The sequence below is a fragment of the Anas acuta genome, chromosome 4 (assembly GCF_963932015.1).
Source record: "Anas acuta chromosome 4, bAnaAcu1.1, whole genome shotgun sequence".
In the NCBI taxonomy this organism is placed as follows: Eukaryota; Metazoa; Chordata; class Aves; order Anseriformes; family Anatidae; genus Anas; species Anas acuta.
Window position 1 is genome coordinate 24,710,838 of NC_088982.1, and position 25,551 is coordinate 24,736,388.

At 41.3% G+C, this 25,551-nt stretch overlaps 1 protein-coding gene across 11 annotated transcripts in view; it reads left to right on the forward strand.

Moving 5' to 3' along the window:
• Positions 1-25,551, forward strand: part of LIMCH1 (LIM and calponin homology domains 1) — a 172,653-nt gene that overhangs the window by 114,909 nt on the left and 32,193 nt on the right. For 5 of the 11 annotated variants that reach the window (XM_068680221.1, XM_068680223.1, XM_068680226.1 and 2 more), the window contains 12 exons: positions 832-1,108; positions 1,769-2,035; positions 6,773-7,063; positions 8,324-8,572; positions 9,873-10,202; positions 10,901-11,224; positions 11,781-12,014; positions 12,974-13,219; positions 14,112-14,147; positions 19,369-19,495; positions 21,661-21,815; positions 22,009-22,411. In XM_068680221.1, coding sequence (XP_068536322.1) covers positions 832-1,108; positions 1,769-2,035; positions 6,773-7,063; positions 8,324-8,572; positions 9,873-10,202; positions 10,901-11,224; positions 11,781-12,014; positions 12,974-13,219; positions 14,112-14,147; positions 19,369-19,495; positions 21,661-21,815; positions 22,009-22,411 — 2,939 coding nt within the window. The remainder of the gene's footprint in view (positions 1-831; positions 1,109-1,768; positions 2,036-6,772; positions 7,064-8,323; positions 8,573-9,872; positions 10,203-10,900; positions 11,225-11,780; positions 12,015-12,973; positions 13,220-14,111; positions 14,148-19,368; positions 19,496-21,660; positions 21,816-22,008; positions 22,412-25,551) is intronic. The other 6 variants (XM_068680220.1, XM_068680229.1, XM_068680222.1 and 3 more) reach the window with 5 other exon arrangements.

Sequence of the window (25,551 nt, forward strand, 5' to 3'; positions counted from 1 at the left end):
GTTGTAAATATCAGGAGGCTTAGTTCATTTGTACAAAACAAAGCGGCTGCTCAGCTCTGTTCATCTCCCATCTTATTCTCTGCAACTTCTTGATTTTCCTCTCTCACTGGATATCTTTGTCAACAAGTATTCTTCAGTCTTTGCAGCACCAATCTAACCCATAAATGCTGCAGATTGCCCCTTCCCATCTGAGAATGAAGTTTCCTTGTCTGTTTGCACTGAACTGGAGACTAACTGACCAGGCAGCTGGAGAGACTGAAGACAGTCCATCTGAGTCTCACAGTTTATAGCAGCTGATGCTATATAGGAATTTATATTCTTAGGTTTTGACCAAAGCTGATGCTGTGTGCATTTGAAGTACAGTTAATACATGTCTCCAGAAACATGCATATTCATGCTGTTCTGATAAAAATGCAGTATGAAGCCCTTTTTTACTGAGCTTGTGATACGGAAGTGTAAGTGTAGGTTCAGGAGTGTGAACCAGGTCGAACATACCCAAACATACAACTAGGAGTCAGTTAGCCAAATAAGCTTCTCTAGCTGTTCTCTGTGAGTGACAAATCTGGCTTAATCTGACCCCGAGTTTGTCAGAACATCCTGAATCATGAGCTGTGGCTGAAGTTTGTCAGGGGTACAAAATAAAGATTGATAGAAAAACTGTTTACTGTCTGTGTAGATACTACAGCTACTACATTGTGTCTGATTTTTAAATATAAATACAGGTAAAAATGAGTTCATTTCTTGATACTCACATTCTATTTTTTTTAATTTTTTTTTTGGTGGCGTCTTCTCTGATTTATAATTTTAAAAAACCTGGATGGAAATGAAAAGAAGGACTTTTTTCTCCTTCCTCACTAGGGAGAGGAAGTGACTCAGAAACTGACCTGCCACACAGAAAGATGCCAGATGTGAAAAAAGATGATATGTTGGCAAGGCGGACCTCACACGGTGAACCTAAATCAGCTGTGCCTTTTAACCAGTACCTCCCGAACAAGAGTAATCAGACTTTCTATGTACCTGCTCCCCTTCGGAAAAAGAAAGCCGAGCGAGAAGAGTATCGGAAGAGCTGGAGCACCGCGACTTCACCGCTAGGAGACAGACCTTTCAGGTAAGACTGGCCTGTCTAACTTCTCCCTTCCTCACTGACCATGCTTTAAACAGCTGATTATTGTTCTTTTCGTGAGATGTATGGAGCGCCTTCTGCTGTAATAACTCTCTTGCTGAGGTGGTACTGATCAATTGTAGCAATTAGTGAAGATGGTAGAAAAGCAACGAGAAACTCATTGTCTTTATATCATTATTGTTTACCATACAATGCATTGTATTGCTTGTGTTTGACACAATGATGGTTATTATAACCACCATGGTGGATGACTCAACCCAAGGCTGGACAACATTGCTCTGGATGACCTCGCTCAGTTCTCAAGACAATTACTCACCGACAAATGATACTTAAAAGCAACATTTGTTGTATTTAATCAAATAGGTAATGTTTTTCCTGCATTTTAAATTAATTTATATGTATGCTATATATTAGTATGGTTTATATAACTGTGGCTATATGTGTTTCTGGGTGCTGTTTTTTTCAACTGGTATTTCACTTCTGATTTGGCCTCAGAGCAACTTCCATTAAAAAGCATAACTATCTTCTTGCGCCATCCATCAGAATATCCTTTGACATCTTGATATCAACAAAATTTGCTTATAATAAATAAGTATTTATGTATCAGGCACAACATACATTAAACCACCTTGTATAATTCAATAGCAAACCTGAAACCATAGAAGAAGAACAGAATGAAACGTCAGAACTGTGTGAAAAGGAGAAAATGGGCTCCATGGCTCCTGAGGAAAGCCCTATTAAACATCAAGTAGGTTTCAGTCAAAGAGAAGGAAACTCCATAGAACAGTCTCTTTCATGTAGTGCAAAAGAAACATCAGCACCCGAGGGGGAAGATGCAGAAGAGATCAGAAAGTTACGAAGACTGGAACAAGCTGGCATTAAGGTCATGTCAGCAGCCCAGCGCTATGGCAGGTTAGCCCAAGAGTGTGAGAAATTGTGCACGCTTCATATTTTTAGGATTGACTGAAGTGTGGGCTTCCTCGATCCACTGTGACTTCACTTCTAACAAAAATCCAGCCTGCTAAGCACTCACAATGGCTAGCCTTTTAGCGAAGGTCTTGGTATGAAAAAGCTTGTGAAGTGGCAGTTGTGCATTGGAGAGCTGTATGATGCTAACTGCATTTGTGTTGAGCAATTGTATGGTGTTACAGCATACAACAAACTCCAAGGAAACTACTACACAAACTACATGTCACTTCCCACTTAATGCTTTCGTGCATTTTAATAAAAAATACATAGAAATGTGTACTAAAAATGCCTTCTTAAGGCAAAAGTTTCAGATATATACTTGTTGGCGATGGGGTGTTTTAGTTTACTGACTCACAGTTTTTATGTGGTTAATGTTTTTAGCTGTGTTAATAAATGATGCGTTTATTTTTAAAGGCAGGAACTATAAAAGTATAAAGTGCTTGTTAACACATGTACCAGTTCAAACGTGGAGGCATAGTTCTGCAATCACCATTTGACTGACTTTGGCATGAAGTATCAGTAGTTTTTCACTTATTACCTGTGTTACTTATTTTTGGATGTGATTCAATTTGGTTATTTCCTGTTCTTTAACTAACAAGCTGACTGATGCGTAGGCTCACTGCCATGCCTTTCCATGATCAGATACCAAGTCCTCATGAAATATCTCTCTCATGTGGATGGCCCACAAAGCAGATTTTTAACCACTGTGCCTGCAGACTAGGCTCTTATAGATGATCAAAATGATTTGGCTAAAGGGTAAGTGTCCAAATGTCCTTCCATCTAAAACATTTTCCTTTGGATTATTGAGGAAAATACTCACCGCATTTGTATTCTGACTAAGTCAACTTCTTGAGATGTGAATTTGGTAAATCATGGGGTGAAATCTTGACAGTGGGTAATTTAGCAGATGCGGGTCTATGGACTGGGTTTGGAGGGTGGTAGAAGCTGAAAGTACAGCTCTTATGTTATACAGCTTGCTTACGCATAAATTAAGCTGGTCTACAGCCATGTGCACATATATCATGTGCAAATAAAAGTCACACTCTTTACACATCGTATGTCCTTTTCCTAGGTCACTCAGAAGCTGTCAAGAACCAGCGTTTGCATGTGGTTGTGGAGTACTACTTTACAAAGCCCTTAAAAAAGAAGTCAGTCAGAAATTAGTCCTTCAGGTTCAGCTTGTGTGCTCATTGATCAGGAATTCATAAACCAGTAGGATATGAGCATAATTGTGTTCTGAGTCCAAGGCTGGTATTCATGGTGATACATAGTAATAGCTTGTGTTTAGCAGTGCAGCAAACAACTAATGGCACTGCCTGCATTTGCATTTGGAAGATACTATCCAAGAGCCCCTTTTCCAAGCCTGTGTTTGACCCACTTACTTGTTCTCCAGGAATGAAGCACATCTGGGCAAGCGTTTGGCTCTTTGGCATGAAATTGGGTCTCCTCTTTCCTTGGACAATCTGTTGTCCTGACAGGGCTGAAGGGGAGAAGGGAGCAGATATAACCAGCCATGGTCCCTCCTTGCTCTCAGCAGACACAACTCCTGGAATGTGGCAGCTGGTGGAAGGAGGAGCTGCTGGTTTTCTGCCCAAGCTGAGGGTCAAAGAACTGAGTTTTGTATCCCAAGCTTCACTGTAGTGTAGTATCAGCCTGCTCCTGGAAATCATAGGAAGACACAGCAGAAGGTGTATCGGGGACATGGGTCTGTAAGGAAGGTTCTGTGTTTGTGGAAGTGGAAGAATAGCGAGTGAGGAGAAAGGAAGAATTTGGTGTTGATGCTTCAGGATACAGCAGAGCATTTGAGCATCTTTCTTAACGTCTCATTCTCATTCCCTGTACTTTGAACCTCTCAATTTTCTCTTTTTTCCTTGAAGTCAAAATCAAATTTCTGTGCACTAGTGGCGTTGAACAATTCTCAGTCCCACTTGGTTCTGTATTCTGATCTTTTTTTTTTCTTTTTCCTTTTGCCCCTCCTCTTTGAACTTTTTTCTACGCTGTCAGCCTCTCTCCTTTCACCTGAGGTTCTCAGTTGTTTTCCACTCGCTCTGAGTTGTTTACAGGCATTTTCCTCTCAACATTTTGACCTCTGGATGACACCCACTGTGACTTTGAGTTCTACAAGGCATCTAATTGTTCCTAAAGCTGAAACTCAGTGGGGACATTTCTGGGTCTGGCACAGGAAGGATTTGAACTTGTATGCAAATGCATTTTTTGTTTGGAATCTAAGTACTTATCTCCATTGCTGTAGCATGTTCTCGGAAAGGACTCCACTGAACTAGATGCTGTACGACTGCATGCCAAAAAGTATTCACCCTTCCCAAAGGAGTATATTGTCTCTTTATAGCACGGTGTTTTATTTACGTGTGGTCCTTCATGCTTGCTTGTTGTGTGCATCTGTCTCTTATTTACACTATTGTATTTGAGAGATACGCATCAGATTCATAGAGACTCCCTAAAAAGAGGAGAAGAATTATGTCTGTTCTAATAGATGATGCAGAAAGGGAGGGTAAGAGAAATGTGAGCAAACCAAGAATTCTTGGCACGTTCTTTGTGAAAGGGATGTGGACTCTTATCTTGATGGTGCAGAAGCATGCAAAACCCTCTCATTGTTCTGAAACGCAACAGACGGATCCACAAGCCTGTATGAGACCCTGCTTCATTCAGCACAAACACCCAGGGTCTGATGCTCCACAAGGCAGCACCTACTGTAGCAGCATGGATGTGTGTGGTGTTTCTGCAAGGGCTGGGGCTGGGTGTGCAGGAGCGATTGGCAAATACGCAGTGCAAGCTTCACATCTACACTCTTGGCTATCTTTGTGGTAAATTGACCTTAAAAGGCACTTCTAAAACTGTCACACAGTGAATTCAGGAGACCCCAAAACATCACAGCTTATCTCTGACTCCAGTAAAAACAGAATGGAAATGAATGGAAAATATTCTTAACCTAGAAACAATTGTGGAAGTCTAGTTACATACTAAAAGCCCTAAGTTCTTCAGTTATTCATCACAGTGACTCATAGTTGTTCTTTTGAATATTTTAAGGCCCTATTTCTTTGTAGCTGAAAACACCCATCTCAGAAATAGTATGTTTGATGCTCAGTAGCATTGATAGACATGAGACTGGAAAAATCATTAGTTTTTACTGAATAATCACTTGGTTATACATAATTCTTAGAAACTGAAAGTACAAAACAATACCCCCAACCTTACCAGACAAAAAATTACGGATCTTCATTGAAGAAGTAAATATAAACATGATTTAATGGAGTACTACGTGATTTTACACATCTTCGTTATGGCCAGAGTTCTGAAAATTATTTCCAGATTATTAGTTTTCAGAAAAGAGTAATGGTACCTGTAGTAAGGTCTGGTTAAAAATGAATCAAGTTAATCATATTCCCTGGCTTATTTGGCAGAACAGGTCCCAGTGCATGTGACTTCTAGGTACCTGTTCTCTTGTGCCTAAAACTTAAGGAAGAGTTCAGCTGCTTTAGATCAGTATATTTTCTCTAAAGCTTGTTTAGCAATACTTTGGAAGGGCAGCTGAAGCCATGAAAGAAGTGGCGTGTACAAGGAGCATGTAGGACTTTATACTGTTTAGAAACACAGTTAATTATAACTGTACTGTTTTCTAAAATAGAGGAGAGACTTGACAACAACCTGTAAGCTGTTTAGATTTACTTTCTTCATGTCAGTTTGTTTAATCTGATGTGATACCTTTTTATTCCTTTGTATAGCGCGGTGTGCTGTAAGAAAGAGGAAAAGTGAGATATTTGCAGCCTACAAAAGTGCTACACAGAACATTCTAATATTCAATATCCAACTTCCAAAATATCATTGAATACAATTTGGTTTTCAAACGTGAGATTGGCCTAACTCTTGCCATCTGTCTCTTCAGTTTACTTAAGAATATGGACTGTTGCAAGTTAAATAAGCTTAGTCTTTCTTGGCACCAGCTGTCAAGGGTCTTTATCATTGTAATCTTCAGGGGCACCAAGGTTGTGTTGGTGTTGCTGTTGTTTGTGACCAAGGCAGATCACACTGTGTGCCAGCACGCTACTATCTCTAGCAGACTCAACACCCTATTGTATATCAGCATCAGCACAGAGGGCTTATTCTGGGGGAAAGAATCGAGCACAAATGTGCATGAAAAAAACAACAACAACAACAAAAAACAGTTAAGAATATTAGGGCATGCAGCCTCAGTGATTACTCAGGTTTCTCTCTCTCTCTCAAAAAAAAAAAAAAAGAAAAAAAAAAGCAGAGCCATTAAGATGAACATGTACCAGATATTATCTGGTATTTCAGGATTCAGCATTGGCCAGGGATCAGGTATTTGCATCAAATCTTTCTTTCTTTGAAGTGTTGAAGAAGTTTCACACTGCCATGTACAGTACTACATCCACATAGTATGGTAAACAAATTCTTCGTTTTTCTTCTAGCTGTCACTAAAATAAGTAAAGATCCAACATTATTGATTTCCATGTGAAGTCCTTGCAGATCTGTTACTTGTATGATTCTTTTTTTTTTTTAATAACAAGTCATTGCCAAATCTAACAGTATCCTGGAACGTATTTGATTAACTCCGCTTGGTTTATGACCTGGAGGTGTGTGTTGCTGCTCCACTCTCCCTCCCCTCATGCATCAAGAGCTCTCTTTACTTTTGCTCTATATCAGTAAAATGCAAGCATGTGAAGACAATGGAAGCACCCCAGACATCATCCTTCGCAAGGAGAACCCCTTCATGACACGTTACCAAAGGAAGGATTCTGGTTCGGAAGATGAAACAGCAAGTAGAGTGCCTGATTTAGAGAAGGATGACTTTGCTACCCGGAGAGCCAGAATGAATCAGCCCAAACAAATAGTTCCGTTTAACTCCTTTATAATTGGACCCTACACAAATAAAGATAAAGGTAAACTGGAAGACAGTAAAAAGCCATTGCAGGTGGAAAAGCAGGAACATGCAAGGTGTGCATTCATGGTCTTTCTTTTTCTATTACAATGCTTAATTTCATGTTGCTTTGTAGGGCTAAAGTTGTCTGGAGTACAAAAAAATTTCAGGGTAAAGTAATGCAAATGTTTCATCATAAAGTGAACAGAAAAAATAATCTAGATTAATTACTGGAAGTTTTTGTTAGAGTATCAGGACCATGAGCTTAAATTGACAGTGTAAAATAACAACAACCAGACAATTTCTTTGTCCAAGTAGAGGCAGCTCATGAGTGTGAGTAACGGAAAATAAACTTTGAAGATATGTTTGCACATCAGTTCCCTCTTTTGCTGAACGTTTTAGAAGCATGTGTTTGGATAAAATTTTTTCATCTAATACCCTTTTAATACCCTGCATAAATCATGGACTCAGATCTAAGTCATTGGTTAACGCTCTGAATACCTGTGCTTGCTATATTGCACTGAATTGTTGCACATAAAGCTAATGTTCTTACATAGTATTGTTTTTAGAAATGGAGTATGGCTTACAACATTTTGGCCTAAAAAATCTTTCTTCAACTCAGTGATACAGACCTTTAGGAAACTGCTGAATATAGGTATCTGCTAGGAATGCACCATTTTCAGGAAACAACTTTTTTTTTAATTTATTTGTGCAAAGAGAAGTGATCCTAGATAAAACCACTATATACACGTTACATGGGATCTTGAATGTAATTACTGATACATTGAGAAATTTTCTTTGAATATCTAGTAGCTCTTTTCAGTAATGCATAACTTGCCTTTTGGTTGCTGGTAATTTGATTACATTAACATTTTGTAATGAGTAGTCTGGCACAGCATCTGAAGAACACATAACCAAATTTTAATATTCTAATGCTATTGACATGACTCTAAGATCAAAGAAACTCTGTAGTATGTTTGTGAGCAAAACTTGAATTCACTTCACTAATATTATGGAAATGAGATATTTGTAACTATGTAAGGGAAGGCTTATTGCAGAAATGCTTGATACAGGAATAACTCCAAGGCTTTTGTTGCTCATGGTAGGAACAGAAGTCATACAATGAAGTGGTCTCAATACTGCATGAGCGGGATAGTGTAGGCGGAATCACTTTATGTCAGAACTTCTCATGTTTACTTCCTAAAATAAATGTAAAATAATCTGCTTATAAATTCAGTTTTATCTTCTTGTTCTCTGAACCTCTTCTAATGACACTGATTTATCATTGCTCCCTTGAAATATCTTCTCTTCCTGAAACGGAATGTGTGTTCAATTAGAGGAAGCCAGGTGCACGTGGCAGCAGCAAGGCAACTAGTGACACACAAGGAGAACACACTTCTGAAAACTGAGAAGAGTAAGTCAGAGGAGGAGGAAGAAGTACCTGATACTGAGAGAGACGATTTGGCTAAACGGAAATCTCAGAGTGTCCTTCCTCAGCCTCAAGAAGATACGGTTTTTGTGAATGCATCTATAACCAAAGCAGATTTGGAGACCTGGAAAAGATTGAAACTGTCAGGGGAGCCCAGGTATAGTGTCATCCTGTGCGTCCTGTGGACAGGATGGGCACCCTAAGAAGCATGTTTATTTTGTCACAATCCATTTGTGTCTGCTTGTGTTTTTAACCTTGCAGAATGCCTTGATGACAGCAAGTCTTTACCTACTTAGATTTTCAGGAGGAGTCCAAAAATCTATGTAGGGATGCTGTCTATCGTGAAATGGAAGTGTGTCCATTGCGAAGAAAAATGCAGTTTCGTAGTAGCTCTGCCTTTGGATGCTTTTGCTGTCATCCCAGGAAGGTTTCTTTTGTCTTGTGGATCGATCTGTTGTGAAGCTGCTGGAGGCTGACCAGCAGAAAGGTCCATGTAGTGCTGCTAACCGAGCTATCTGCAGGACTTGGGGCATTATATTCTGGGGGCTTTATAAGGATCAGCATCTCCTTGCATTAATGTGCCTGTACTGCTTTTGAGACCTGAGCTAACGTATCTGCATGGTATTTTACTGTGCCGAGTAAATATACCAGCACTATCTGTCACTAAAGCAGAAGTTGCAGGAGCCTCGTTGTATGGTGTAGAGATGCTTGTGTTGTAAACTAACCCTCCACAAAGGGAGCTGGTATAAAGCCGTTATTCTAGGCTATTTCCCTGTGGAGATGGACTCTAATGAAGGCAGGTGATTTGTGACTCCAATAGGAAAGGGTAACAACTCCTGGCTTTCCTGTTTAGGCGCATGCCATTTTCCAATTAGAGGTCGCCATCTGTTCAGGCGCTCTCCTAACAATGTGGTTACTGTGTGGAATTTCAGCTCTAATACAAACCACCGAGAATCAATCACTCTCTCGTCTCAGAAATATTATAGTTTCCCCGTTACTTTGGAGGTGAATTATTAAAGGCAACCTTCAAATCAAGATTCAGTGCCCCCTTTGCAGGGTAAGTGAGTTGCCCTTCCTGGTGCTCTCGTGCCACCGGCACCCCCACACGACAAGTGGGGTGTACTGGTGCTGCATGGTCCCATGTAGCACATAGCCTGGGTCTGCATCAGGGAACCATGGCTTTTTTTAAGGGTAAAGTATTAATTCTGCAACTATTTTTATGCTATGGTCCTTCCTCTAAGGAAGAACTTTCATAGATGTTTTCCCAGCAGGTAAACAGTATCTTTGGTCCTTGGTATCTTTGGATTTTATTTGTCAGGCCACAGTGTGCCCCACCTCTCTGTACCTGTGTCCTTGAATTTTAAAATAAAGCCCCTTTTTAAACTTAGGAGCATTTAATTTGCTTTATTCTGGGGTCTCATTTGGGGGGGGACTCTTTTATTCCTCATTCTGACTAGTGAAGAAGATCTCAAATGTCCCAGTGACACTCTTCCGCCAGCTGAAGTCACACTGAAAGCAGCAGCCTCTGACGATTTTGCTGTCCGCAAAGCCAGAGCAAACAAAAAGGCTGGTGGCCCCAAGCAGAAGTTTGTGCATTTTGGGCCAGTAACTGAGATCGATCAGCAGAAATGGGACAGGCTCAGCATTGGCAGAGCTTCCCGCAGGGGTGAAGCAGAAGAGGCAAGCAGCAAAGACAGCGTGGAGATCCCCTCTGGTGTTGAAAGCTCTCCTTCAGCCGCTGGCAGGCTCCGTTCCGATGCAGCATCCAAGCCACAGAACGAGCCCAGGTACTGGTGTGGTGTAGGAAGCACCGCTGAGCTGGAAGCGAGCCCTGGTCTCGCAAGAGGCCGCTCTGCATGGGGGTGGGCTGTGGCACACACCTCAGAGCTGTTGACACGCACGGCCTTGCTCAGAAGTCATCTGACGCTTCCACAGTCCCTTAATGTGTTTAGGCTTGTGCAAAACAACGCTGTGCGTATGCTTTCTGACAGCTTACCTCAACGTTTCTGGCTATCAGTGAAACCACTGGTATCTCAGAACCTGAGCTATCTTTAAAGCCCTCTGCTTCTTGAACTCCCGCAGCTTTTCTCCACCTGCTTTCAATACATGAGGGATTTGGCGTTCAGCTTTCTGGCCTTAGTGGTGTTCAAAACATGCTTTCTTCAGTCCTAATGGATTTACTTGCTTTTTGAAGATGCACTGCTGAAACCAAGGCGCTCTGTGTTTCTGGTGTTCATCTGGAAGAGAATTGCAGCTCTGGGAAGTTAACACATTAATAGAGCTTACGTTTATTTGGCTTTTCTTTAATTGCTTAGTCTGTGGCTGTAGCAAGAGTTTTTAATGAGTGCATTTAGCAAGCAATTCATTCAGTTAAGTTTGTGTGTTTATAAAACGTCTGCAAACTGCGCTGAAGGGCTTCTCTTATGCCTCATTTGACCTGGGAACGTTTTGTCTGTCTCACCCCTCCTCACCACCTCTTTGCCAGTGAGGCAGCGCAGTCAGGTACAGATGAATGTTGCAGGAGGACGCTGTCACCCGCCCCTGCCACTTCCATCGGCTCTGAGAAGCAAGCCCTGTGCGGTTCAAACAAACAGCAAGAAAGCGCTGAGGAAGAATGCGATGAGCATTTGCCAGACATTGAGAGAGATGATATGTTGGTTAGGAGGTTGGGGACCTTTCAGAGGCGCACCACGAGCCCTGTTCATATGTATTGTCCTCCCCTGCCAGTAACTCCTCACCTGCTGCAGCAGCGGCCAGGGGAGGCAGTAGCTCGTGAGAAGGATTTGAAGACTCCGCGGGAAGCAGAAAGGTCAGAGAACAGAAGCAGATCCCTCTGAGCTTCATGCCTGGTTTGTGTGTGGTGTGAGCTGAGATCAGTCAGCAATGTTATTCCATTCTTCGCGCAGCCTTTAAAGATGTGTTTTACTCATTCATCATGGCATGTGCTCTGTTTTATGAAATTACTTACAAGAATGTATCCTATGAACATAAAACAGTCTGTTTTCTTTCATAATATTTAAGTACTTCAATTGTTAATTGCCGTCCAGCATGAAAGCAGTCTTTCATCTTTTGGGGGGATTTCTTTTGCAATCTCCAGACTTTAATGCCAGCTTCTAAGCAAACAATTCCTTGCATATATTTTTAATCAATCCCCACCTTCTAACATATCTCCTACATAAGCGTGGCACTCGGTTTAGTTTCCTCGTGCTCTCATTCCCTGTGCTGTAGCTAAAGATGCCTCCTTGTCCATCACGCTGCAGCTGTGTTTTCAGTACCAGTACCCCAGGTTGCCTCAGCAGCTGCTGGCCTGGGGGCTGTACCAGTGAGCATTATCATGGAACAGTGTCACTTGTCTCTCTGAGCAGCACTGTAACACAAGAAGAGAGCCAAGAACAGCTTGAAATCCCTCATCAGCAGAGTGGTGGAACAGAAAACAAAGTGAAATTTCCAGACCCGCAAAGAGATGACATGTTGGCCAGAAGAACTGGAGCTTTTCTCAAACAGCCGGGGCCAAGTGTTAAACAGTTCCTTCCCATGCCATTTTCAAAGCAGCAGACTAAGCAGGGCACAGCTAGAGAACCTGAAAAGAAAACTGTGAGGTAAGAAAGTTGCTTGTCTCTTTCCCTTTAGTGAGTCCTGTGGACTGTTTGTCTGGATCTCTTGATCTGGAAAAGTTGCTGTTGGCCCAGCAGAGGTTTATTCCATGCTGGTCCTTAAATCTGTGCTGACTCTTCCTGCTCAAACAGCTCTGATAGGCAGCACAGGTTTTCTGGCCCTTCTGGTAGAGCTGTCTAAAACTCAGACCAGAGATCTAGCAGATGCAAAGCTCTAATAGCGTGTGACAATAGATAGACATAGCAAGATTGTGTTATATTTGAAGAGTTTCCTGATTAAATATGAGCTAATCATTAAAAATATTTCCAGCACAAAAGTGGTGCTGGATATGGTAGATTAGATGCTTGTCTAGAGCTTAGCCAGTGCCAGTGACCCCCAGACAGGAAAAGAAGACTCTGAAACTAGCTCCCCCCATAAGGTTTGGTGTCTTTGCTCAGATGAGCAGGGCTACATGGGTTTGGAGGTGTAAGCCTCAGAACAGAGTTGTGCATTGGCTGGTTGAGCCTCATGCAAGCAAGACTGGAAAGTTCTCACTCCTCAGCCTTTTCAAAGTACATGCGGAGCATGTACACATGCACCTGTGCATATGCAGATGAAAAATTGATGTGCAGATTAGCCAGGAGAAGAAAAACACTGTCACCTACTGTAGAATTGAACAGTGGTTTGATGTTGAAGTGACCTTAGATTGAATATGTACGTAAAGCTTTAATCTTTTGGGGTGTCCAGGGAAATCTATGTTACTGGCATGGAAAAATGGAAGTATAAGCATTTGACTCTGTTATAATTAAGTTTTATGCACCTATCTCATTTAGCTTGTCAGCTCTTAGCTGTTTCGGTTTGTGAGTTTTTTGTTAAATTACAGTTATTCTTTTCATTATGTATATGTGATTTTTCAAATGTTGCTTAATACATTTCTTTGCACTGCTGCCTCTGGCTCACTAAGGCCTGAAAAATGTCCACAAGTCTGCAGTACTAGCTCTGGAAAACCTGTAATGCTACCTCAACAAGAGCAGCAAGGGCAGGAAAGATGCGATCTCCCTCCTGCTGGACAAGACGATACTATTTGTACTGCCCAAGTGGGTGAACATAGCCTTAATGAAGTCCACCCTGATCAAACGTCTAAGCTTCAGGAGGTTCCTGAGGAAAACAAAAATGAAACATTGTCAGCCAAGGATGAGCATCTGCAAACGTGAGCTCTGTATGGTGTGAACCACGCAGCTTGTACACCCCTTGCTCTCCTACTGTGTGCACACTTCAGAATTCAGATTTTGCTTTGCTTGGTGTGTTTTCAGTCCAAACTAAAATATTGTATGCCAGTACACACTTTTGAGAAACAAAAAGAATATCTGTATAATGTATTGTTTTCTTTTCTACAGCTAATGAAAGCAAATATTTGATTGCATTGTTTATGTGAATAAAAAAAATTGCTTATGAGTAGCAGAGGTTCAACTGGACTCTGCTGGACATCTTTAGACATGTGTGTCTTGCTTCTCCATGATTAGAAAATGCTGCAGTGTCAACTTTTGTATTTTATTTTCTTTTATGATAAATCCCAGATACAAACACGTCATTTGCATGACTCTAAACAAGACAGGCACTTCGGTGAATGACGCACTGACATATGTATTACCAGTACCTTTTTTTCAGCTTCACAAAAAACAAACAAACAAAAAAAAAATTACCCTACTATAATGGTGACTTGAGCACTACTGTGGAATGTAACTGTTAAGTTTTGTCTCCATTTATTGCATGTGAGCCACTTAATGTAAATGTCAATATATTGTCTATTTTCATTAACTCATTTCTAAACCCAGTTTAGGTATACCGTAGCACATTTTTACAACTGGGGCATTAGTCAGGGAGGGATGGGCAGTTTTTTGGGGCAGTTTGACCGTCAGATGATTAGGTAAGTTTTGTGTATTGAGTACATTACCTCTGAACAGCATGGTTGGTTCTCTTTTGGTATGCTTTAGTAGTAGAGGTTGGATGTTCAACGAAACATTACCCAAATCAGATGGGTCCAGTTGCAATTACTATTTACTGTATTTACCAACACTCTAATTTTGTATTTGGTCTTGTAGATTCGGCCCCAGAACTGCTGTGTCTGATGACGCAGAGTAAGTTGTCTTGTGTTCACAAGATTCTGTTTTAAACAACTTACACTGCATGCTTTCCAGTCTTTCTACTAATTTAAAATGCAGTTGATGCCTCATTATTATTTTGCAGTGTTCCAGCAAATAAATTTTTCAGAAAAGCACTGAAAAATTGAATGCAATATGGCTTACATTGCAGCTAAAAATAATTTATATATAAAAGCCCATAAAAACTGAGCATAACACTAATATGCAGCTGTTGCTTAAAGCCTTATTCTTTTTTTTCTTATTTTCCTTCCTTTTTTTTTTTTTTTCTTTTCTTTTGTTTTTCTTCTGAATTTCCATTGCCTCTAATCAGTTATGGGTAAGGATAACTGGGTTGAATCTGGGTTGGGTGCTGGGAAAAAAAAACACAAAGTATGACCTGTACAACTCAACCAGGAAGAAAAAGGAAAACGCAAAGTACAATAAAATTCATTGTGATCTTCAGAATAATTATCAGGAAAATATATCTTTAGCTGTTCCTTTGTTGTCTTTTTAAATCTTTCTCTTGAATCCCTTCTAGGTTGGGAGTAATTTAATAATATACTAAACTTAATTTTTAAGCACTTCACCTCAATGTTTTACATTTTGCAAAAGTAGTAGGACTGGGACATTTATTGCATTTAAACATTTTTATTGTGTGTGGATGCATGTGAACTATAGTTCAGAATAATATGCAATGTCATTTAAACAGCTCAGTGAATGTATTAGCTATTCTCACTTACAAAGCGCAGTCATTTAGAAGCAAAGAAATAGTTGGGGACTACCCACATAATAGTGTCTTTAATATCCTTCTGTTCACAGAAATGCATATGACCTTCTCTGTCTCCTGGATTAAATCACAAAGTAGAAATGGCGGAGAGGGTTTTATTGTTTCATTTTAATGACAAGTGTATGCAGAGACTTATATATATTTTTCAACCTTTCCTCTAATGATAAAGGCTAGAATCATGGACTGAATATTCTTTACAAGACCTGTACTATGCAGATGTATTTCCTTTATGCTGTGCACAGCCTGTGTCCTCTGCCCATAGAGTAAATGTGATCATTTTCAAGTAGAAATCTTTTCAATGAAATCAAGAGATGAGGTATAACTAGCATAGCAACACAGCAATATTATACTTCACAGCAGAGTCTTTCCTGCCATTTCATAAAGCATTACCTGTATGATTGATCTGTTCACATTTCCCCACAGTTTTGCACGTCTGTATCAAATGCAAACATTTTAGAAAGTACATGGAGATGCCTTCAAAGAGGCATCACAGTGTGTTTGGCTGTATAATGTGAGAGTAGCAAAGATGTGAACAAATCACATTGTTTACTGCACATCGATTCCAATTTTGTTTTAAAAGGCAAAATAATAAATGTTCAAGCCTTATTATCATCCTTGCCAGATGTGCTACAGAACAACTGCTTCCTAAATTGTCTTTAAATTTCTTATAAATGTAAGATTGTGTTTTTCCTCTTGAAGATGAAGTACTTAGGAAGAATCTAATAAAATGTGGCTCATGAGTAGGAAAAATAAATTGAACTGACATTTAAAATGCTTCCAAAATGTTTGTCAAGTCTCCTTTGAAAACCATGCTTTGAACCGAGCCCTAGACTTGGTGCTATTTATTCCAGCAGCAGAACCTAGAAACCCCCTTGTTAGGCTGACAGCATTGCCCTTGCTGGTTAGTGACCATCAGATCGTGTCAGCAGCCCAGGGCTGTCTCCAGCTCCTGTAAAAGCAATATTCAGTGTAATTTGGAAGAAAGGAGACAACCCTGGCTAGGCGCTGTGATTGCTTGGAGACTCCCCAGACATAATTAAAGGCTTAGTACAACAACGTGAGCACTGCATAAGATAATAGTTCTCTGCTGGGGGGCAGCAAGAGGTTGCTCATGGTTCCCTCTTCCCTTTCTCCACTCCCCAGGCTTTCCTGTGGCCCTCTGTCAGGTTTCCAGTTCCTGTCACTTTCCAATTCCTGTTACGTTCTGCCCAGTATAGATGTGGGAGCCAGTTTAGACCTGGCAGGGACTGCGCTGATATCCTGGGGCATCTTCATTTCTCTCCAGATCAGATTTCGAAAAATGCAGAGCAAAAAATACAGAGTGGTGTAGCTGGGCATGCTGTTATGTGGTAAAGTGTTGGCAATATGGTCTCTTCTGAAGCGGGAGAGGCACAAGAAGGTTAACTCGATGTGGTTGAAATGCTCTCTCTTCCCCTTGCAGTTGCCTTCCCTACAGCTAACGTGTTGCTGCTGACCAGTCCCTCACCTCCCTAGGAGATGGGATGAATTCTGGTGGCAGTGTGACAACCCAGTGTTCATTTAGGCTTATGCTTTATACTTTAAGCCCAACAATTGAATTATAGTGGTCTGAGAAATTTGAGTATTTGTTTACTAGAGTCTGATCCTTTAGCCAGCCTGTCTCTTTTTTATGTTTTGTTGGGGTTTCTTAAGTCTTAGTATGTTTATGAATGGTAATGCAGCCACATAATAAATGCTTTGCATAAGGATTTTAACATATTCTCATAAAAGAGATTTTTTACCATAGATCAGACTCTTAAATTAAATGGTCTGAACACTCAAGCCTATGAAGACGGTTTTATCTCATACTTCAGATTTTTTTAAAAGTATTACTGTATTATAACTCTAACAAAAACAACTATAATTTGCAAGAATATACTAGTGTAACTTAAAAAATCACATTGTCCCAAAGACCCAGCCCTACAAAATAGGCTGGTCTGCACAGTTTTTTCCCAGACCTTTGTTAAAGCAGCAGATGTGGTACGCTGGTCAGCAGAAGGGCCTGTCGCTTCCAAAATTTGGATGCAGTCCTCTGAGCCTTGCTCATGGCAGAAAATTCATGGTCAGGAATTCTGTACTGTTACATCTCCCCCACCTGTGTGCCTGTGACCCAGCAGTTTAAGGAAGATGTAAATCTAGCTCTGTTCATGCAGGTGATGGTTGCAGACTGGAGTCATCTGTAGCTTATGGAAGAAAGAAATTGGAAGAAATGATGTCAGACTCATAGTGAAAGTGTCTTCTGACAGAAGCCCAGAGAGTTCTGGCCTCAATTTTCTTCTAAGGATGAATGTGTCAGGCAGAGAAACCAACATAGGCCTTTCAGGTGGCCTTTTCCATGTCCTGAGGAAATGAGGTGGCTCTCGATAATGCCTGTTATATGCTGCTCAGAGCAGAGAACAGTGCTTTGAGTTGACTCCTTCAGATTGCTCTCTTGCCAGATGTACACTATAACCTGTTACTGCAGAGCTGACGTTAGGCTGGTGGCAGGTTGAACCCATCTGGTAGCTTATCCATGGCAGTGAAGGGTGAGCAGCGTGAGGTGACAACTAGAATAGAAGGTTCATGTGGGCTTGTAGTGCATGGTTTCAGTCTTGTTATAGGTTGAAGCCTTTTCCAGAGTGCCTTTTTTATTGCATTAATAGCCATAAAACCTTTGTTTTGCCATTTTTGTGTACCCTGAGTGAATGCAGGGAAAACATACTAGCCTTTCATTAGGAGGTCAGGATTCCTACTTGAAAGTATCTTTATTCTCCCACCCCAAATGACCAAGGACTACTCCTCATGCACTAGAACCAGTTATCAGCATTTTGGGTCTTCTGTTTTCTTCTACTTTAAGTGAAAGAAATACTCTTTGACATGAGGGAAAGGTACAAGAAGGGAGCTACACAACCAGATAGACCCAGTAAGCAAATATCTAACACTAAAAGCTTTTCTTACTCTAAGTTTCAAAAGCACTTAAACTGGAAAAAAAAAAAACAGCAACAGTGGCTTTATTATGCTATTTGTCTCCCAACCTACCTCAGCAGTCTGCAAAATATGGCTGGTATGGAAATGTTCATTAGTAGGCTTTTAGTTTTAAAAACAACAGCAAAACTTGCTCTCTCTTCTGTTATTTGAAAGTGCTCCAATCCAATCCTGAGCAATGCAACCCTTAACTTACCCACAGAGAATCCCAAAGTACCCCTCCTCAGCACTCTGTGTAAGGGATGAAGCGTGGTAATATGCTCGCTGTTCATGCTTAAAGGCAGTAGGGTGTGTGTTCTGTCACTTATTTCTGCATAAATGCCTACTAACGGGATGGGAACTGTGCATGTCCTTTTCCATCCACTGTCCAGGCCTTTCAGTTTTCCCTATAGAGTGGGTCGCTCACATCTTTGCTTGCCTGAATAAGATGACAGCTAAATATGTATATGCACAGCTTTCCATGTGTATTCACTTTGATTACTGTGTACACAGTTGCCTATAAATTTGTCTTCATTTGGTGCTTCTCCTGCTAGTCAGCTCACCTAAAGCTACGGATGACCATTTGAAGACTGCAGTGAAATTACCTCATGTGGAGCTGCATGGCTTTTTTCTTTTTGCTTTTTCGCTTTTAATGGCACAACTGAGGTCATGTCTTACTAATAATAAGTAGTACGGGGGAGTAGTAAGTCCATTATCTACATGTGGAGATCTTTAAATAATGTGAATGGCTGTATAATCTCAAACCATGACCTTTTTTTCCTTTAGCTTTCCAAAGGTCAGGGACAGAAATAGCATGTGTATGAAGAAACTGTTCTGTCCTGATTACGGTTGTTTGTTGTACAGTCGGCTTTGCCTTTGTTAGGTTGGCTAGATTAATAAATTGGTGCTGATAGCATTGAGCTCCTTCAAGGCAGGGAAGGGAGAGGAGGAAGCAACATGCTGTTTGTGTTGCATGGACTTCTCTGGGCAGGCTTTCCAGGTTTCTGTAGCATTTAGCCAGCCATGCTACCTGCAGTGTACTTCTCAAGCCTCTCTTGTTTTACAGTAAAATGGAAGCTGCTGTCTGCAGTATAATTGGAGGGGTCAGTGAAAGCTCAGTGGGAAACATCTTCAAAAAGTTAAATACTCTGAACTCAGCTCTGAATACAGTGATCTTAACAGCTACTGATGGAGTGTTGGTGGTAACGCTTCACTTCGTAGTGAGAAATAAAGGTGCTGCTGGCTAATGAAAACAAGAGAGAATTGAAGAGTATAGTGCTTGAAGTGCTGCGTGGAAGTCATATGGCTGCTGACTGGGCCTTTTAGGGGACTGCTGCTTTTGGGAGCTTCGTAACGGTGCAGGTGTCTGATTCTGCTGTAGCACCCTCATGTGGCTTTAGCTCTAAGAAAGTTGAGGGAACATAAGCTTGCAAATAACACTGCCCTTCTTGTTATTCCCTCATCGTTTAGGAGCGTGAGCATGTTCGACATGAGATGTGAAGAAGAAGCTGTGTCTCAGCCTCACAGCAAAGCTCGCCATGAAAAACTGCAGAACATACACAACCAGCTGAAAGAAGACGAGACCAGATGGCAAGATGTGAGTGTACAACATTGTCTGCAACACTGGCACTGAAGCCTGCTAGCTGGGCAAAAAAGTAAACAAGTAAACCTGCTAAACCTATAGTTGCCCTGTACTAAAAACAGGAGCTTTTTTTTTTTTTTTTTTTTTTTTTTTTTTTCCCAATAGGTTGTTGCTAAAAGTATAGAAGGTCATAATTGGGTGTACTTTATACAACACACATTTTTAAATGTAATTAAACTGTAGGTTAAAATTGAAGCAGAACAGTTTCTATTCACTGATTTCTCCAAGTTTCTAATTAGCAATTGCCCGAAGTGACAAAATATAGGAGTAAGTAGGGTGATAAATGTATAGGTTGGACTTGACTTTAATAAATTGAATAGATACAGAAAATGCTAATATTTTCCATCTTATCCAAGCAAACAAATTACCCTTCAAGTTAGGTACACCCTGCTCGCATTACAAACCGTTCCCAAGCCCTCCTTTTTATTTTTGCATTATCTTCAGCAAATCAACAGGGGCACAAAAACATTGTTCATGATTTGCAGGTAGGTTAGTACCAGGAGTTTCAGTATCAGTCTTGTTCATTCCTAAAAACTGATTTTCAGTGAGGACAGTCTGAGTTTTGTTATTTTTAAATCTCTTCAAGCAGCTAGTACAGTGATTTCCAATTATAAGGACAGCTGCAACAAAACATCTTAGAGACATTTTTATAGAAAATTCAGAAAAAGCCCCAAAAAGAACAGTATACACAACTAATAAATAACTTTTTGTAGAACAATGAAGGATTTCAACTGAGTGGTCTGTATGTGTGGGAAGCCTTAATTTCCCAGCAGAGATAAGAATGAGTCCAAAGGAATTCAAGAGGTTTGAGGACTCTTTGCTGCTGAATGGAAAATCCTCTGAGCTAAAGTGTGCAAGTTTTCCAGGCCCTCAGCACCTTACACGCCAAACTAAAAGTTCTGAAGAGCTACTAAAAATTCCTGTACTGGAATGTCCTTGGCATTCAGAGGGCTTTGTAGAGACGACACCACATTCATGGTCTCATATTTGTTATATGCCCATGCTGTAAATTTGCCAACAATTAACAGTTTCATAGCTTGTTTTATTATTATTGTTTTTCTAAAGCAGCAGAGCTGGAAAAGATAAATGTCTGGTTTTTAATTGCAAAAAGAGGAGGAGGGCTTATGTTATGAAATTTGCTAATGAAAAACTAATTTCCAAACAATAGGCAATAGTGGGAGTAGCTGAATAAAGAAATGCTTTTGTACTTCAATGAGAATAATTAGTAACTGAAGAAAATGAAAGGCCATGTTTCAAGAAGGGGATTATGGACTGATATATGTAGGTCATGAGAAGAAATACTTTAATGAGCATTCCCTTGAGTGTAACGTCAATAATTTGTGGTTTTAAGCTAAATTAAAAGTGACAAGGTTTGTTCCTGGTTTTAATAAAATAAGTTATGCTTGCAGTACCTTCTGCTGTTTACCAATAAAAATGCAATTAAAATATTTGGAAAACCATGTAATTAATGAAATAGCCTTTGAATTAAGTATGTGTACAGAATCTCTGGTTTTTATTAAAACCAGAATTTGTTAGAGTGCGTGAAATACTGTCTGTATCCCAATCTCCTAATGTTGTAAAGTTAATGACAAACATGCCCCTACAGTTTCCTATGAAGTTATTTTTATTGCAGAAGTTCTGCAGAGGGTATTTTTTACATGTAAAATTTTGTTCCTTTTCTGGTTGGTTGCAGAGAAATTTTACAGCTTAGAAACACTTGTTTGCTACAGTATTTTACTGTGAAACAAATTTTGTCTTTCTACCCTCTGATATATGTGAATTCCTAACACAAGCAGGATGCAGGATGTAGGTGCCCATAGCAGGTATCCCCCATGGCTTTCTGTGTCTTAGTACCAAATTCGTTTCACATAAGAAGTGAAGAACCAGAATCACTGGGTCCTCTGGATAATTGTGGACAAGCAGCTTCCAAACAGAATAAGATTATTACTTCAACAAGAATGCATCTGCATAGCTGCATACAAACCACAGTCCTATTCCTCTCTCATATCTCAAGCCAACCAAGTGCGTTGCAGAGCTTTGCTGACTGGGTTCATTGATTTCTGATGGCCAGTTTTTAGTTGTTTGCAAATCTGCATTCAGCTACCTTCCTTCTCCCGCAGGACCTGGCTCGGTGGAAGAGTCGTCGAAGGAGTGCTTCCCAGGATTTAATAAAAAAAGAAGCTGAGAGAAAGAAAATGGAAAGGTTATTGTCTGGAGATGGATCAAATGAGCGCAGAAAAAGCATCAAAACCTACCGAGAAATTGTGGAAGAGAAGTACGTATTTTACTTAAGTGCAGTGGTATGTCTGAAATTGTGGTGTGCTTCTTTGGTGATAGGTAGCTGTGCGCAGCCAGGCCTGCAGGACTAGAGTGGGGGAGAGGGAAGGATATCAATGGAGCAGAGGAAGCAGGACTGATTTGCAGTGTTAATTTTAATGTGATGGTCTTTCTTGTATTCTCCCATGCAGAGAGAGAAGAGAGCGGGAGCTTCATGAGGCGTACAAGAACGCAAAGTCCCAGGAGGAGGCTGAGAGCATCCTCCAGCAGTACATCGAAAGGTTCACCATTAGCGAAGCTGTCCTCGAGCGTCTGCAGATGCCAAAAATCCTGGAAAGAAGTCATTCAGTGGAGCCAGATTCCCCACTGAAAGACCCAAATCCTCTGAGATACTTAAGGCAACAGTCGCTGCCTGCTCCAAAATTCACTGCCACCATTGAAGCAACCATTGTGCCCACCGCTGAGTTAGAGCCCAGTGGTTCGACGGGCCGCACATCTCCCAGCAAAAGTGTTGTCTCCAAGGCTGTGCCTATGCTGACACCCAAGCCTTACTCTCAGCCCAAAAATACACAGGAAGTTTTAAAGAACTTTAAGGTAGGATATGTTGCACTCCTCAAAGTCAATTGGGAGGCAAAAAAAAGTCCCGAGTAAATCATCTCAGCATGTAAATGTTCAATGCAATATAAGTAAAAACTCGTAGCAACATTCTGACGTTATAAAATTCAGCTTCATGCACTGTGCTTTCCAGCCTAGTGGTCTTCTCTTAGCAACCAGCTTTTTGAGGAACTTGACCCTGGAGTATTTGTGCTGGTCATTTTCCATCAGGCTAAATTTGTTTGGGGGAAAAAGAGAGAAATGGGGGGGCCTCTAGGATAAAAGCAAGGCGTTTTGTGAGAAAGAGGTTAGGGAAGAGTATGTTGTCATGTTTTTTGTTTGTTTGTGTTTATAACAAAAGGACAGGGGTGGGGTCCCTGGAGGCCTTGATGTTTGGAGCAATACCTGAACTGGCTTTTGTGTCAAAGATCTGATTTTGCCACACCCAGACAAGTCTGTCCCAATCAGCCAAGTCACAAGCCTTTGAAACACTGTAGTCTGCATCTATTTCAGAGAGTCACTACTCCTTCAGGGTTAAAAACCAGCTTGCCCAGAGATGCTCTCTATCCTAAACATGCTTCTCACCAGGGATTAATGGGGAAAGCTGCTTCACTGGAGTAAAGAAGGAATACAGGGTGCCCATGCACATTGAGGGAAAACAGATTGGTACTGGGGCAGTGGTGTCACTGGGAACTGCTGGTGAGAGAGGTGGGGTGGCTGCACTAGGTTGCAAGAATTAGAGAAAGATTATGGGAATGAAAGAAGAGAACTTGGACAAAATTGGGGCTGCCTTGAATGAGGACCCAGAAACAGGCTTTGGAGTGTTGGCCAGGAGGGTTCAGAGAAGACTGAAAATAGGATATAAAACCTCGGGAGTATATCCTTGGGCTGGGTGGATATGGAGAATGGAAGTAGGATTCCCTTCCCTTCCCTTCCCTTCCCTTCCCTTCCCTTCCCTTCCCTTCCCTTCCCTTCCCTTCCCTTCCCTTCCCTTCCCTTCCCTTCCCTTCCCTTCCCTTCCCTTCCCTTCCCTTCCCTTCCCTTCCCTTCCCTTCCCTTCCCTTCCCTTCCCTTCCCTTCCCTTCCCTTCCCTTCCCTTCCCTTCCCTTCCCTTCCCTTCCCTTCCCTTCCCTTCCCTTCCCTTCCCTTCCCTTCCCTTCCCTTCCCTTCCCTTCCCTTCCCTTCCTTTTTTTTTTTTTTTCTCACAGGACCCAGACCTGTATGCATCACATTTCTGTTAATCCACACATAGTTCACATATACAGGGAGAAACTAACACGTGGATGCTTCTCCACCCTAGCCACCACTGAAAGTCTGTCTAGATCTTGATGTGGAGGAGTGAGATTTGTCTCAGTAAGAACCATTCCCTATACATGTATATCCTAATATTCCCTGTTATGTAGCTGTAGCATTATTTTGCCCCGAATCACCAGTCTGTGGACGATTCTCGGCTCCAGTGACAATGTGTTGACTTGCTCCAGATCAGGAGAGGAGTATGTTTGTTTAACTCTGCAGCTGGGGCATCTGTCCTGATCATTCAAACATTTGGTTTTCCTCCCTAATATAAATAGAGAAATGTCTTAGTCTAAACAGAGACATTAAAATCGATGGTGTGGCCTGCCAGTGTTTTTCTGGCTTTTATATTTCTGAGGTCTTTCATGACCCACCTCTCTAGCAGATAATCCAGCACACAATCCCAGAAGACTTGGGGCTCAGCGTCTGCCCACACTTGCAGCTGGAAATAAACCAAGGATTGTGCAGCGTGGCTGAAGGCAGTGAGGAAACTTTCCATCTGAAAAGCAGTCAGGACGGGTGAAACACGTGCAGAGCCTGGGAGCTGGCTGTGTGAGGTGCTAGCTGCCCGCACCTCCCTGCCCTCCTCTCAGAGCTGAGGATGCCCAGCGCCCTGGAGATGGCCTCTCAGTACTCACCCTCAGATGAAGAGCAGGTCTCTGAACATATACGAGACATTAACAGGAGGGGTTTGCCCTTAGCACAGCACCAATCACATATACTAAGTTGGAGTGCTGCTTTTGAGGTATCTAAGCTGTTTACTCAAGAAGCAGAGTATTGGAGATAAGTGAATAGTGAACAGAGGAGCGGGGCAGGGAGGATGAACTGGCAAGGACTTCTCTTAAACCATGTCTCAGTTTGGTAAAGCAGTTTTGACACTTGTTGCATCCTTTTTCAATAGCAATGAAGTAAGCCAAAAGTTCCCACAGAAAGCCAGACCTCTGAGCTTGTTTTTACACGTTTTTTGTTTATGCAGTACCTGTGGAGAGCCCTGACATGACTCATCACCACATATATCCCAATGGCTTCCCTAAGAAATCACGGGTCTCTGCTGTTACTCCCCCAAAGTCCAATTAGTGGCAGAGCAGTCTCTCTGTACTTTCTCCATCACCTTTGTGTTGTCTCCTGTGATGATCCTTTTGCAAGGAAGGATCTCTGTGCAGAGATAAAAAAGCTCTTCTCCAAAACTCAGCCCTGCTGACAAGCCTATAAACCTTTCTGCTGTAGCTAGGCAGGAGCTATATGGTGCTACTGATACCTCGTGCTCTTCTGGTCCCTCTGCGGATCCCAGCTGGGCTCTTACTGTGAATGTCACACAAGTTTTTTTGAGCAAGACTTTCTCTGTGTATATACCTGGACTTCTACAAACAGCCTGCCAAACTGAAGGGACTTTCTAAGTGCTGTGCCCATCCAAAACATATTGATGAGAGAAAGCTGTGTCAATACAAAGGAAGAAGCTAGAGCTTATTTTGTATTTTCTTCCTTGCTTAGGAGTTCCTCAGGGGGAATATAGGCCCTCCAAGGAGCAGGCTTAACCTTGAGAACAAAGTAGTTAAACAGTTTCTGCTCTCTCATCTCCATGATGACTGCATAAAATCATTTTCTGGGAAAGAGTCTATTTATTTTATAACCTCATGGAGAAGGTGGAATGCCCAATTTTATTTGTTGGTTCCTCACTTCCCTGTTATGAAAAGTAAAGAAACAAATGGATGAATTCTGCTGCTCCTGAGCCTTCTGACTTCACCCAGCAGTGCTTCAGAAAGCATATGCTAGTAATGCTGTGGTGAGCTTGCCAGACTGCACAGCAGCTCATTGGTTTAACTAGTCCTGGAGAACCAGCTGGCTTC